General features: G+C 36.8%; 2 protein-coding genes across 3 annotated transcripts in view; both read left to right on the top strand.

The window, feature by feature from the left end:
• LOC18586206 overlaps positions 1-6968 on the top strand; it is a 21882-nt gene extending 14914 nt beyond the window's left edge. Inside the window, exons 2-3 of one of the 2 annotated variants that reach the window (XM_007009444.2) lie at positions 5216-5839; positions 5927-6968. In XM_007009444.2, coding sequence (XP_007009506.2) covers positions 5216-5839; positions 5927-6817 — 1515 coding nt within the window. In that variant the 3' untranslated portion in view covers positions 6818-6968. The remainder of the gene's footprint in view (positions 1-5215; positions 5840-5926) is intronic. The other variant, XM_018129649.1, reaches the window with a different exon arrangement.
• LOC18586207 (ankyrin repeat-containing protein At2g01680) lies at positions 12456-13954 on the top strand. Its single transcript, XM_007009445.2, has 2 exons — positions 12456-13040; positions 13181-13954. The coding sequence occupies exons 1-2, from the start codon at positions 12456-12458 to the stop codon at positions 13952-13954; spliced, it is 1359 nt and encodes a 452-aa protein (XP_007009507.2).

Here is a 14938-nt window from a genome sequence, read left to right on the forward strand (position 1 = left end):
ATATAAATGGAACAATTATTTGAGTATTACCACCTAAAAGGGGCAAAGAGTTGTCTCTTTCGGGTGGGTCACTTAAGTGCGGAGTTCGAAACGGATTTTTACCGAAGCGTCGGGATAAATCCGAATTCTATACTCCTATACCCATTAATCCGAGTAATTGTTGTTTAAAATAATATATATATATATATATAAATAGTATATAATAATAAAAAAATAATAATAATAAACATAACTAAATAAATTACCTTAAATTATTAAGCATACCAGTCAACTAATCAATAAATACGATCATATAGATTCTGTCATTCTATACTGTCATTGCACGCCACTCTTATTCTGTAAATGACGCGGGAATCCCGATGATGGGATTTCCCCGAGGAGCTTGTAGAGACGAGTTCTTTCGGGGATATCTCTAGGTGAGGAGAATTTCGAGACTTCACCAAAGCGTTGGGATAGTCTTCGAGTAATTTTCCAATAAAAGATTACCGACTCCATCATTTAAAATAAACAAGTCACGACATCATTCTACGCTTGCATCATATGCATACGTAAAATCAAGCGAAAAACTCAGTCTGGAAATTCAATAAAAATATAATTAATAAAATAGGGATTAAACTAAGAAAAGGCTATATTAAGATAACTTAAGATTAAATGGTACCGTTCGTAGAACGGGCGTCACGAAAATGCTAACCCTTCTCCGTGCGTAACCGCACTCCCGAACCCATCTCTAAAAAACGTGGACCAGTTCTCGTTCTTTCGACGGATCTAAAATTAATTTAGGACTCCGTCGATTAAGAATCGGGTTAATAGGTGATCAATCACACCTTAGATAAAAAAGATTGGTGGCGACTCCCACAAAATTTTAATTTTCGTCCGCGTCCGGCGGACGGGTTCCCGGACCCGTACGTCACGACACACACTACAAGGGATTTGAAATAAGGACATGAAAGAAATGTGTAAACTTGCCATAATAGATCTTTTCAGCGTGACTCTCTCACTAATCAACAACAACTTGACTTCCAAGTAACCAATCTAGATTCAAATCTATCAACGATGAGCGTCCAAATCTTCACAACTTTGTCATTTGCACTTAAAGGTAACCTCAAATAGGAGTTAGGGAGGTTATCCACCTTGCATTGGATTTTTGAAGCCCATAAGTCCAATAACCTTTATTCAACACCAATACCAAAAATTTTACTTTTGTTTTTAAGTTTATTCTCAGTCCGAAATCATTTGAAATCATATTAACACTTTTTTTTACAGTTGGTAAAAGTTTTAAGTCAAATTTGCATAAAATAACTGTATCATATTATAGATTGGATATCATCAAATCATTATGTCCATCTCCAATGCCCCTAAAGTACCCATTAGTGGTAACTTTTTTTTGTAACGCTTAGGTTCACAACAATATTAAATAACATTATAGATAAAAGGCATATTTGTCAGAGTCCTCTTATTATATGCTTTTTTAAAGTCCAGTATAAAAAAATACCCCTCATACTATCCTTACTCATATGATTAATAATCTCATTAGCTATAAGTGAAAATTTTCTAATTTATCTCCCATTAATGAAAGCAAATTGATTGCATCCCATTACCTCCACCGCTGCAAGTCTCAAACGGTTTGCTAAGATTCTAGCCAGAATTTTATACAAACTTTCCACTTGATTAATTGGTTTATAAGTGCTTGACCCCATAAGACACTCATGCTTTGGAAAGAGAATTATAAAAGATGAGTTTATGTAACTATTAAAAGAACACAAATTATGGAATTCATGCTAAAATTTCATCACTTCCCTCTTTAGATTGTTCTATTGATTTTGGAAGAAGGGCATATTAAAATCATCTTATCTTGATATTTTTTTTTGTTTGCTTAGTCAACAAAGTTTTTTATTAATACCAACATGTTTTACAAGCTTTGATATCCCAATTAAGAGGGAATATCGTTACAAGAACCGTTCCAAACATTCATTGATAGTTTGACCAAAATCATCGGTAAGCAACATAAAAAATATCCCATTTATCACCAAGTATAAAATAACTCAGTTCTTGGTTAACGAATCTGCCAAGAAATTTGCTTCCTCAATTTCCAATCCCAGACTCATGGCTAAGCTCTATAAATCTGAAACATTAATAATGATTGTAACTCGGACCAGACTCAATATATCAAGTGACACACGATGCATTCCTGGTACTAGTAGGGTTGGAAATAACAGCAATCTACCGAGCCATTTGTAATAGGCCAGGTGGTGTTCGACAAGCTGAAGCAGGTTCCAGTGAGGTTTCAAGTGGAGCAGGCAAATCAATCATGGATCCAAATAGTTTTCTTTTGTTTTATATTCCAAACACTACATAGCATTTCTCACCACGCTTTTCCTTACGATTCCATTTTAATAATTGATCTTTTCTGCGAAGTGGTTCTCTTACCGTTGCTGCCATTAGTCATTTGCTATGTCATGTCCACGCTAGTCATAACCCCAACTGCAAAGTTTACTTATTTCAGTTGGCTTACTTTGGTGCTTGCTGTTGCGTTTTAGTGTTGGTTATTGAGAGCTTATCTATATCGGTTGGTAAAAATAAATACGGTTAATAGGAGCTCAGGAGAACTCACCGTCTCAGTGTTATTTTGAAAGGGATGGAAACATACACATCTTTTAGCATTAGCCTTTGCATAGATAGACGTTTTCAACATAAAATGTCCAGATGAATTGATTTCTAGAGAAATATTCATCTTCATACCCCCTGTTGCCATCCATGGCATCCTTTTGCTAATTATTTTCATTTTCATCAAGAAATAAAAACGTTAACTTCAAATACTTGTTCACAATTAGATTAACGTCTTGCTTAGGATTGAACTAATAGGTTGGCTCAAGTTTTTTTTTTTTTGATTGAATGGTTCGATCTAATCTAATTCAATAAGTTCAAAAAATTTTGAAAGGTATTTTTTAAACACAAACACAAAATCATTTGTTAATTATGTAAGTTGATATTAAAAACACATCACTTACTATTATTATCGTATAATTTTTTAATAATAGCTTTATAAGTATGTAAAATTAATCAAATATTAATATAAAGTTTATATCTAAGTAATAAATTTTACATGATTTTTCCTTATAATTAAAATATTTAATATTATAGAAAAATTCTCATTAACGACCCACTAAGCCTAAGCCAACTGAAATATATAAAGAGACAAGCATGTTCGTGATAAAAATTCACTTTTCTACTCTGTCCTCTGTTCAATTGATCCTTGAAGATGGGAGACACTGAGAGGGAAGAATGTAGAAGAAGAAATTTTTTCTTTGTCCTTATCCATTGATTTTTCTACCAAACTTTTATTGTTAAGTAAATTTGGATAAGTTGAGTTCCGACGCTTGAATATGATACAGCCACAAGTGCCATCCAGCTTTCAATAGATATTTTAAAACCACAATAAAGTAGAGGCAGCGAGAGTTATTGTTTCAGTGAATACTACGTTATCTCCACGAACTACCATTTCTGTTCGACTTTAATTGACTGACACAACAGTGTCCTTGCACCCTCTCTATACTCTTTTAACCAATTGCTGTCAGTGGCCTAACGATTACCTAACAATTTTTCATTATTCTAAGCCTTATCACCTAACTATGTTCACTGGATGGAGGGGGGGAACTGCTCTGCCTTTTTTTTTTATTAAGTGAAACCAATCCGAATGCCTTCAATGCTCTCTTCGTTATATGTGTCTTAATATCTTCTTCTATTTTCAGCACGTCTTTGTAATTTGGCTCTCCTGATATGGATGAAAGTTTGAAGATAGCTGCACAAGAAGGAAATATTGTTGAATTATATGCATCAATCCAAAGAGATGGAAATGTTTTGAGGCAGATTGATAAGATGGAGTTCGTTGACACTCCATTACACATATAGCTGCAGCTGAAGGGCGCTTTGATTTTGCCATGGAGGCAATGATCTTAAAGCCGTCATTCGCTAGGAAGCTAAACCAAGAAGGCTTAAGCCCGATTCACCTTGCAGTGGAAAAGGGGCATAAAGGCAAAATTTTAAGTTGTTAATCAAGTCTGACTCAATCTGATTCACTTCAATCTGATCCACGAACAACCTTCATTAGAATTTGAGATTTTCTCTTTAATGTCTAGACTTCAAATTTTAAGACGTAAAAGACAAGATTACCACAGGAGAAAAAGACATTTCTTCTTCTGCCAAAAGTGGAACTTATTTATATATATATGTCACCGACCACTAGACAAAGAGTAGAGAAAATAACAACATAATTCCTACTAAAAATAAGGCATATCTGGAAAGGACCAATAGCAAAAAACAGAGAACATATAAGCATCACACAACATCACAGATATCAGACCATGAATCATTTGACCACCAAGCTGCAAACATAGAGTCTGTGTCCACTCCATATTTAGCTAGAGCATCGACAAAGGAATTCGCCTCACACAAATGATGGACAATGGCTACGTCACCGATGGACTGCATAAGACAGTCAATCTCATTGAAAATATGTCATTTATCCCACGGTCTCTATTACTAGCTTCCTAGTACCCGCAAGTGAGGATGATGGAAATAAACGAAGGGCATATTTGAGAACCTAGAATTCAATATGTCTTCTCTTGTAATTTAAAACTATTAGTGTCTATATATTGCTTGAGAACCATAAATTCATATAAAATTGCAGGATGGGTACACCAACATTGACTGACCTTGTTGCCTTTTGGGACCATTTAATTTTTCATGGTACAAATGTAAAGGGTGTCAAAAATGTTATCTTTCAATTACTCTTACCGTACGCTGAGAAAGGTGAAGAAGACACTGTTATCACTGATTAGCAATTTGATTGGACATTATAGAACAGGTTGTAATGAAAAAGTTATTTTTCATTGAGTACAATGTGGGGTCTACACATCTCGCTCAGCGCTATGCTTCATCATTGCAGGCAACGCCCCGAAGGGTACGTCAAGGTGCTCTTTAACCATGACTAATTGAAGGGACAATTTTTTTTATGATTAGTTGCTTCACTTGCTTCTTCCAGAATTACGAGTAGATTGCTCTTGTTTGCTAATTATATATCGGTTCTGTTTCCTTTCTATATTATCCTCTATTTCCTTATGCTTTAAAGTGCACTAATTTTGTCTTGCAAATTGCATTAGTTTTCAGTAGCCTGGATATTGCTGCATAATTTATTATCCCCAGCATAATGGATTGGAGGATGAGTGAGGCTGCTCAAACAGGAAACATCAACAGGATGAGTGAGGCTGCTCAAACAGGAAACATCAACGTATTGTATGCCTTAATCCAGGAAGATCCATATGTTTTGGAGCGTATTGATCAGGTGCCTTTTCTTGATACACCTTTACATATAGCAGCCTGTGCTGGGCATGTTGATTTTGTGATGGAAATGATGAACTTAAAGCCATCATTTGCAAGAAAGCTAAACCAAGCTGGGTTTAGTCCCATGCACTTAGCTTTGCAAGATGAAAAAATCCAAGCAGTGCTTCGACTCCTAAAGTTTGATAAAGGCCTTGTTCGTGTCAAAGGGAGGGAGGGCATGACTCCTCTGCATCATGTAGTTGGAACTGGAAACCTTGATCTATCGATCAGGTTTCTTGAGGTTTGCCCCGAGGCTATTGAAGATGTGACTGTTCGAGATGAGACTGCTTTCCATCTCACAGTCAAAAACGAAAAGTTCGAAGCTTTTGAAGTCTTGATAGGATGGCTCCGAAGGAGCCGCCATGAAGCTGCCCAACAATGGGAAAACGAGCTACTGAGTTGGGCGGACATTGAAGGCAACACTATTCTGCACATTGCAGCCATCAGAAATAGTCCTCAGGTATGCTACCTATCTCAATGACCCCATTTATATGATGCCAGAGATCTAGTTTTATGAATATTAATTTGTTACTTTACCAATTATCAGGTTGTAGAAGTGTTGCTGGAAAATTTGAGTCAAGACCATATCAATTCCAAAAATTTGGAGGGATTGACGGCTCTAGATATCCTATTAGAACACCAAAGGAATGAAAGGCAAGTGGATAATAGAGAGATAATGGATATGTTAAGCACAGCCGGAGGTTTGCGTGGTTCCTCGCTTCCCAATAATCCCCACTCTTCCATCAACGTCAATTCATTCAGATCAAAGATGTCATATTTTCAAAAATTTACAACAATCGCAGCTCGTGGAAAGAAGGGTATCCCATATGAGATGCGTAACGCATTTCTAGTAGTGACTGTGCTAATTATAACAGCCACTTACGATGCCTTATTAAATCCTCCTGAGAAGAGTGACGACGTTTCATTCCAGAATTACCAAGTCTCTGGTTCTTACTCATTTTCGCAGCAAGCAAATCCTCCTATGGGTGGCGATAATCCTGCGCAGGACATCACAGATTTAATAGATGCATCTTCCATGTTTTGGTTATACAACACTTTAACCTTTTGGGTGGCACTCGGGTTAACAGCTTATCTCCTCCCAAGTCGTACAATCTGTTTGCTTCTTCTCATAACACTCTCCCTTTTCGGCTCCTGTTACATGCTTTTAGTAGCTGTCGTCTCATGGAAACAACAATTTCTTGTTTCTCTTACACCTTCGCACTTACTGTATCATGCTCTCTCCGTTGTGAACTACTGCTTGTCAACGTTAATAGCTGTCCTGGTGGCGTTTCGGATCGCCCGTTATGTTATCTACAGATTTGTACCCAGAAAAAAGATTTTCTGCCTCGTACAATTTGTTTCCTTCCTGTTTATAGTTATATGTATTCTTACTCCAACTGTGTTCAATGTCCAAACCATGTCCTTTCTGTGGAGTTAGGGGGATTGTGGTTTTCTGCAAGGCAAATTCTTTCCTCGAACGTCCCCGCTAAGCCATGTACTAATTATGGGACTTTTATTGCACCTTGGATTCTTGATGTATCTTCTTATTTTTTTTCTAATGAATTTTTGCATTTTCTGAGAAAATAAAAAGGGTTCTTTTCCTAAATGGGCTCTATGCATAAGGTATTTATGGGAATAGATTTTTTTATAATTTTAATTATTTTTAGGTAAGAAATAAAATGTGAATAAAATTGTCCTTAATGAATTCGATTCATTTGTTAGGGTTTATGCGTCAATTCGAAATTTATTAATGGATCAAATATGTTAATATGATCCACAACTCCTCAATTCTTATGGACAAAGCGTACATCTCTTCAAAAGTAATTCTATCAAAAACATTTTTTGTCAATTTAACTTTCGAGTATTTTCGCAGTGATAGGAGCATTTTGGAGTGGTTATTATTTGTATAAAGGGTTTTCACATATTGAGCAATGAGAGAAAGTTGACATTACGTAGAGAAAGGTATAATATTATTTTATTTTATTTTAAACCATGTGAAAAAATGGTTATTTTTCATGTTTAGGGTTTAGATTTTCGAGCATAAACCCATACGTATTACTTGTTCATATTGATATTCTTGTTATTTGAAATTGTTAAATATAAACATGAAGGTAGTATTGTTTGTGTTATTGGGGTGGAAAGATGATCGGGTTTGCGTGACTAGTTGATATGTATGTGTTATGACCCTTTGATAGGAATTGGGTTAAGGGTTTAGATATTGCGTGACTGAGGGCTTGCTTACGTGGTTGGCACCTTATGCATGACTAAATTATGGCATGGGGTCACTTAGGATTTGCGTGATTGCATTAGGTTTTAACATTACGTGACTGGTTGATATGTGACTGTGTGACATATTGATAGGTCATTGCATGACAGCAGCCTGACTGGATTTTGGCATAGGGTTAGGGTGACTAATTGTTATTAGCATTGCGTGACTTGTTTATAGATCATTGCGTGACTTGTTTATAGATCATTGCATGATTTAATGTTAGTAATTGCGTGACTAATTGATAATTCATAACTGCATGAAATTTATGTGTATGGCATTGCATAATCGACATTGGGTTCATTTTGTATTATTTTGGGCGAATAGTAGTGCTTTAATATGTATATGTTGATTTACTTAATAATCCATGCTCGACGCTTGCAATAATTATTCTGTATCAGGGTTGTCTAAAAACAGTTAATATTATTATGAGGGTTATTTTTTGAGTGAGCTTCTGAGGAGGGCTATTTGTCAGAAATTTCTCTTATTTTTTTGATAATCTACAATGATGGTATTAACATGACTAAAATGGGAATGTTATATGTTTTATGTTGTAGATGGCCAGCACAAGAACAGAGCAGGATAATGTGGAGTCTTTGCTTTGTGTGCCGAGGCATCGGTGGGGGTTCAATGCTGGCATTAACATCCACTGTAGGTGGTCATAACTGCACATGATATGTGAAATGCTATGTAAAGTAAACGAGTTGGAAAACTTGAAGAGAACATGCTTCGGGCATATGATAGACGTCGAATCAGAAAAGAGTTTATTCTACGTCAGTCTTGTGCACAACCTAATGTTGCACAGAAACAACAAACCTGATGCCATCGAGGGTGAGTTATGGTTTGTAATAGGGAAAACGAAGACCCAATTTTTGAAGAGGGAGTTCTGTTTGGTGACAAGACTGAAGTTGAGTGCCCTACCGACCCTTATAGTTAATCCCTACGAGGCCCTCCTTGGAGGAATTCACCTACGATATTAAGGACCGAGAACGAGGTGAAGATACAACACGTTTTAGAAACGTTCAAGGGAGAGCAATTTCAACAGGAAAGAGACTCGACCAAGATGGCCCTCATCTTGATCGCGACCAATTTTTCATTCGGTGAAGACTACAGACGATCAGTGGTTACATGGTTGTTGTTGTTGGTCGAGAACATCAACGAGTGGAATGCGTTCTCATGGGGCACATACATTTAAATTCTGACTGTTGATTACTTGAAAAGGGGTTTAGAACTTCCTGAGGTGAGCATACCAGAGAATAAACGCTACCACCTTTATGAATTTAAATGGACGTTTTAGGTAGTCTGCCATACCCTAATGTTTATAATTTCTTTTCACATAAGAATTTATGAGGTGAGTGAAAAATGTTTCACAATTGATGTGCAGTTTTAGGTGTTGAAAGCAATTCTTAAAATCAGAAGCTTGTTTGGAAAGCAGCGCCAATCCGGACAGCTTTGGCCAAGAATGCTGAAATGGCATTGTGACGAGAGGCTTACAAGCTTCCATGCCAATATTGCAAGTTTGGAGAGAGAGGGTAAGGCCAGTAAAGAAACTATTTTTTTATTTTATTAAATTTTATTTTTATTATCATAGGGTTTAGGGCCACACCTAATGGCAATGTATGTTTTGGTGCAATTGTGCGCAGTGAGGATGTTGGAGCCAATTGTGAAAGAGATGTTAACTGTACGGTAAGACGAGCTGTTAAGCGAAAATGCATCACGGACAAGGACATCCATTCGCAGTTCGCTGCCGCTGTGGTTACAAGTGCTATTGAAGCGCCTGATTCTCCTGCTGCTGCTCTGCATGCTGCTTCTCTTACTGCTCCTCTTACTGTTACTATTGTGACTCCTCACGCTCCTCCTCCTCCTGTTTCTGTTGCTGCACCTCATCCGTAGGTGTAAAACCCGTCACTGCGTCCACAAATGACTACGAGCATTAAACGAGAACTGCAATAGATGAAGACATAATGGAAGAAGGACCTATAATCATTGTAGATGGATTTACAGATGCAGATGCATACAATGCGGTTAGAGATCTAGCAGGTAATGCAGTTAGAGATCCAGTGAGCGATGCAAATGCAGATGCAGATATAGTCACTGCATCAGCATATCTAGCAGTCACTGTAAGGGTTGGAGGATCAGATTGTTGGTCGGTTGATTGACCGTTATGAGGTATGAGCTTTTATGTTTTTCATCGCGTGAGTTATAATATGTACAATATATGCACTGTTCTAATGTGTTTGATTTTTTTAACTGTTTAGGGTCGATTGATGGGTGAGGAGGATGGTGCGCGTGACAGAGAAGGTAGCAGTATTAAGGTTGATCTTGATGATGCAGGTGGCATAAATCAGTCAATTGCATCTGCTCGAAACTCACCTCCCGCTGGCCTGATCGACCATTATTCTGCTCTTATCCCATCTCCACTAGAGGCAGCCCAACATTCTCAACGCACACCTTCTTATGAGGCTCCACCTTCATTTGAGGTCGAAGAGGCACCTCATCTTGCTAGTAGTCGAACTACAACTTCCCCGCATCCTGCTTCTATCCCAACTCCACCAAAGGTCCCTCTGCATGGTGAGATCACACATTCTCTTGAGGCTCTACCTCGATCTCAGGCCGAAGATGCACATGTGAGCTTAGCCAGCAAATATCTACGAAGCTCATATGTTAACCCGCTATTAGTTCAAAGCAAAATGAAAGATGATTTGAAGGACAAATATGACTCCTTCATGAAAAACAAGCAAGCCAAGTAAAATGATAACATTACATGATATTAAGGTTAATGGTTCTAGGGTATTTATTCCATAGACCTTTTGACGTGAGGGTTAACATTATAAATATGCAGGGTTAACATTTTGGGCATTGAAGGACATGAAGGCCTTGATTTTTTCCAGCAATTGGAGATGCCAACTGAGTTGCTGGACAGTCAACACATTGACACATGCATCAGTGTGTTGTGAAAGCGGGCGCGCGAGCACCATCGACAACTCTACAAGCAGAAAATATGCATTGTTGACACCACCTTCTATGTACGTATATTATATGTTAATGAGTTATAATTAATCAAATGTATGGGGTATGTATTAGTTAATTGCATCTAACTATTATGCGTAACATAATTGACACCTTATTTTGCTGAGGCTAACCTAAGAAATGAATCTTCCCCCTACCGAGAAGACATTCAAGGCGAGTCAGGCGGTAATGCCAGACCATGTGCTTGAATATGCGAGGGGTGGGACTCCACCGTGGGGTTTGCCATGGCATAAAGTTGACTTAATTTTCGTATCGTGCTATTTCGATGGCCATTGGGTGGTAGTGCACATCAACTTGCTGAGTTGGAGTATGACATTAGTGGACTCATCGTATAGTCGGACAGAAGTAATGATGTTCGATTTGCATGATAAGCAGATGAGTCCACCAACAACATTGTTTTCCATTATATGCCACCAGGCCAGGTACTTTGCCAGCTCGTATTGTTAAAAGCGACTTTTGATGCGAATAAGGTATAAGTTAAATGCAAAGACCCCGATACAGAAAAATTCGCATAGTTGCAGGGATTGAGATATTGTCTCGTTGCAGTGGTTGATCGGTTTGGAGGATTATACATTGAAGGCAAACGCCATAAACGACCTTCGAAAAAAGTTTGCCTTTGAGATTTTTGTAAATAGCAACAGTGGTGAAATTTTTTAATTTGTTTATTCTTTTCCAATATATAAAAAACATTATTTTGTATCATGTCCATATTATTCTTTGTTGTATCATTTATATATTTTTTCATTTTATATCATTAAACAAAAAAGAAAAAAGGCAATAAGAACAGTTCGGTATTCATTGATTGATAAGCATACGAGTCCAATAAGAACAATATTGTTTCTTTCTTATTCCTATCTTAAATTCTGTTAGTATTTTGTGCAATTTACATGCCAGCGTTTATAAGTTTGCATATGCCAACCCCCTTTACTTTTTATAGCCTATATGACATGTTGAATTACATTGCGTGACATAGGGTTGTAACTAGTTGATAATGAATTGCGTGAATGGTGGAGATGGAATCACGTCAGCAGTTAATATTGATTCGCGCGAGTATTTGATATGAAATCATGTGACTACTCAAATTTGAATAACGTGAGTAGTTAATATGGAATCGCGTGACTAGTTATTATGGAATCGCATTACAAGTTGATATTGAGTCATGTGAGTAGTATCTATGGAGTAGTATTATCAGTTATTATGGAATGATCTCAGTATTTATTATAAAATCGCGTGAGTAACAAATATGACGTCGTATGACTGCTTATTATGGAATCGCGTTACTAATTTATATTGAGTCGTGTGAGTAATATCTATGGAGTGACATTATCATTTATTATGAAATTTCGTGACTAATTGATATGAAATCACTAACTAGTTGATGTGGAAATACGTGACTCACTTGGGAACAAGAAGATTGACTCACTAACATTGACAATGGACAGTTTAAAAATATAATCAATAAAGAATTTTAGTCAAAACCGAGATCACTAACATTTCTGCGCAGAAAGTTTCTTTGACAAAGACAACTCCGCCAATCAGGCAAGCAATAAGGTACGTACAAGCAGATTTGGCCTCACAAAAGCAGAGTAGCACTTCCGCGTTTGACCAAATTAGGCAATTTTTCTTACTTGGAAAATTTCCTTGGAACCTCAAAGAGCACCTCTTATAGAGTTTGTTTACTAATTAAGTATATCAAACCCTTGAAACACATAGTCTGCCTGATCATTCTCCCAATTTCCTTTTGTTTAGAGCTCTTGTTATCCTTGTCAGTATTCTCAAGATGGATGAGTGTTATGAGAGGCTGCGGGGGGCTGCTCAAGCAGGAAATATCGATGCATTATATGCATTAATTCGAGAAGATGCATATCTTTTGGATGGCATTGATCAGATGCCATTCTTTGATACCCCACTGCACATAGCTGCAGCTGCGGGGCACACTGATTTTGCCATGGAGATAATGAACTTGAAGCCATCACTAGCTTTAAAGCTGAACCATGATGGCTTTAGCCCTATTCACCTTGCCTTGCAAAATGGGCAAAAAGAGACGGTCCTTGATCTCCTGGGAATGGATAAAGATCTCGTTCGTGTCAAAGGAAAGGAGGGTAAAACTCCTTTGCACTACGTAGTTGGAGAAGCGGACCTCAGTCTTGTATTCACATTTCTCTTGTGTTGTCCTGAATGCATCAGAGATGTGACAAATCAAAATGAGACTGCTTTGCACATTGCAGCTCAAAAGAACCTACTGGAAGCTCTTCAAGTCCTTGTAGGTTTGCTTCGGAGGACGCATCACAAAGATGGAAAATTATGGGACAAAGAAGTCCTGAATTGGAAGGACAAGGAAGGCGATACTGTGCTGCACATTGCGGTATCCAATAATTAACTGCAGGCACGATCCCATCCGTGCTCTTTTTTAAACTAATTATTGAAACAGACATCTAATTTGTTTTTATGCGTTTATTAGTTAGTTAATTGTTTCCTCTATGTATATTTTAATCATTTTTACAGATGGTAGAACTTTTACTAGATTGTGGGATCGAGAAGAACGCCATGAATTGGAGCGGGTTGACAGCAATGGATATCTTACAGGGCCAAAGCCAAGTCGACAACAAAAGGACTTTGGAAGTTCTACGCTATTTTGGGTGCTCGAATGCTTCCTCAATCCACACTAATTCCACCTTTGTTAAGTTCTTAAGATCAAAGATCTCGTTTTCTGAAAGATCGAATATAGTTATAAGCCGGATGAGGAAAAACATATCAAATGGCACTCGCAACGCATTACTGGTAGTGCTTGGTCTAATTTTAACTACCACCTACCAATCTGCTGTTAATCCGCCTTATGATCTTTTTCAACCAGTTATTCGCCAGGAAATGATCCCTCAAGATGCAGGGGGACAATGGGTTTCTCCGAACGATGGTATTATGGCCGCTCTTGATCCGCTTGCTCTGTCTTTCTCTATCTTCAATGCAATTGATTTCTTGGTAACACCTTTAGTGACACTTTTGATCCTCCCTTGGGTTCCTTATGGTCAGCTGCTTCACGTCCTATTGCTGCTAGTATTTATCCTCTTCGTGGCGTCAATGGGTTTGTCGCTTGCATCGACGACTTCGGTTATTGGGATTGGTGTGTTTTGTTCTTTCGTAGTTATCACAATAATCCTAGGGATATTCATTGTCATGAACAAAGTTAGAAGCGGGAAGGTTGACACAGACTGCATCAAGGAAGTTGGTGACAGGATACGTCTGCACGGGCACGAGGACGACGACATTAAAAAGAAGTAAACTGTTTTTTCGGAGGCTTCTCTGTGCACTAAATTTCCCCATTGATTTGTGGTAGAGACTGTTGAATTAGCTTTGGCGGGTTCATCTTTAGGGGTACTCTGGATGGCTTTTGGCTATCTAAACATTTCACCTTGCTTTGTTGGCTTTTTAGCTATTGATAGTTTGTATTAATCTTTGATCATGAATAAATTTACTTTCAACTTTCAAAAGAAATATACTCCCTCCCTTGTATGTTCATCTTTCCTTTTTTACATTAAATTGTATATTCACTTTTTTTAAAAAAACATAATACTTAAAAAAATCCTAAACTATTTAGTTAAATTCAAATAAATTTTTTTTATTCATTCAGTCAAGTTTCAACACTTTTATTTTAGATCAACTAGACTTTTATAACTAAATTAATAATAGTTAGTCAAACACCACTTGTCAATTTCTATTAAGTGATATTTGTTTGGCATATTAGCATGTCATAGTAAATGGTCTTTTCAAAAAAAAAAATGTCATACTAAATGGTGATATGATATAATTATATGACCACGTAGATTTTCACCCTCCACCTCAATGCCCCATAAGTATAAAAATAACAAATGACTTTTTGATTAAAGATAGTTAGTCAACCATTAGTTGTAAGGGTTTATTTGGTTCAAATTAAATAAAAATATAAAAACTTGATTGAACGTAATAGAATAATAAAAATTTATTTTTATATTTTTAAATAATTTAGAAATTTTTTAAAGCATTATACCTTTTATAAACACTTATAACTCTTATTTTTCACATTAATTTTAAAATATTTTATTTTAGTTTTTCACATTAAAATTGTAATTTGTCAATGTTCTAAATTGAAAAAACAATATTAAAAGGACTAAAATAAAAACATTTTTCTAAATTTCAATGCAAGTTAAATGTGGACATTCAATAAAATTGAGGGACTATCTTATATTAATACATCGAAGTATTTAGAGAATATTGTGGCACAGATTT

Source organism: Theobroma cacao, chromosome 10 (assembly GCF_000208745.1).
Source record: "Theobroma cacao cultivar B97-61/B2 chromosome 10, Criollo_cocoa_genome_V2, whole genome shotgun sequence".
NCBI classification, from domain to species: domain Eukaryota; kingdom Viridiplantae; phylum Streptophyta; class Magnoliopsida; order Malvales; family Malvaceae; genus Theobroma; species Theobroma cacao.

What these genes read in the sequence shown, in the direction of transcription:
- LOC18586207 (XM_007009445.2), top strand. Translation starts at nt 12,456, where the DNA reads ATGGATGAGTGTTATGAGAGGCTGCGGGGGGCTGCTCAAGCAGGAAAT. An exon ending in ATACTGTGCTGCACATTGCG is followed by an intron (nt 13,041 to 13,180) that starts GTATCCAATAAT and finishes TCATTTTTACAG; the next exon opens with ATGGTAGAACTTTTACTAGA.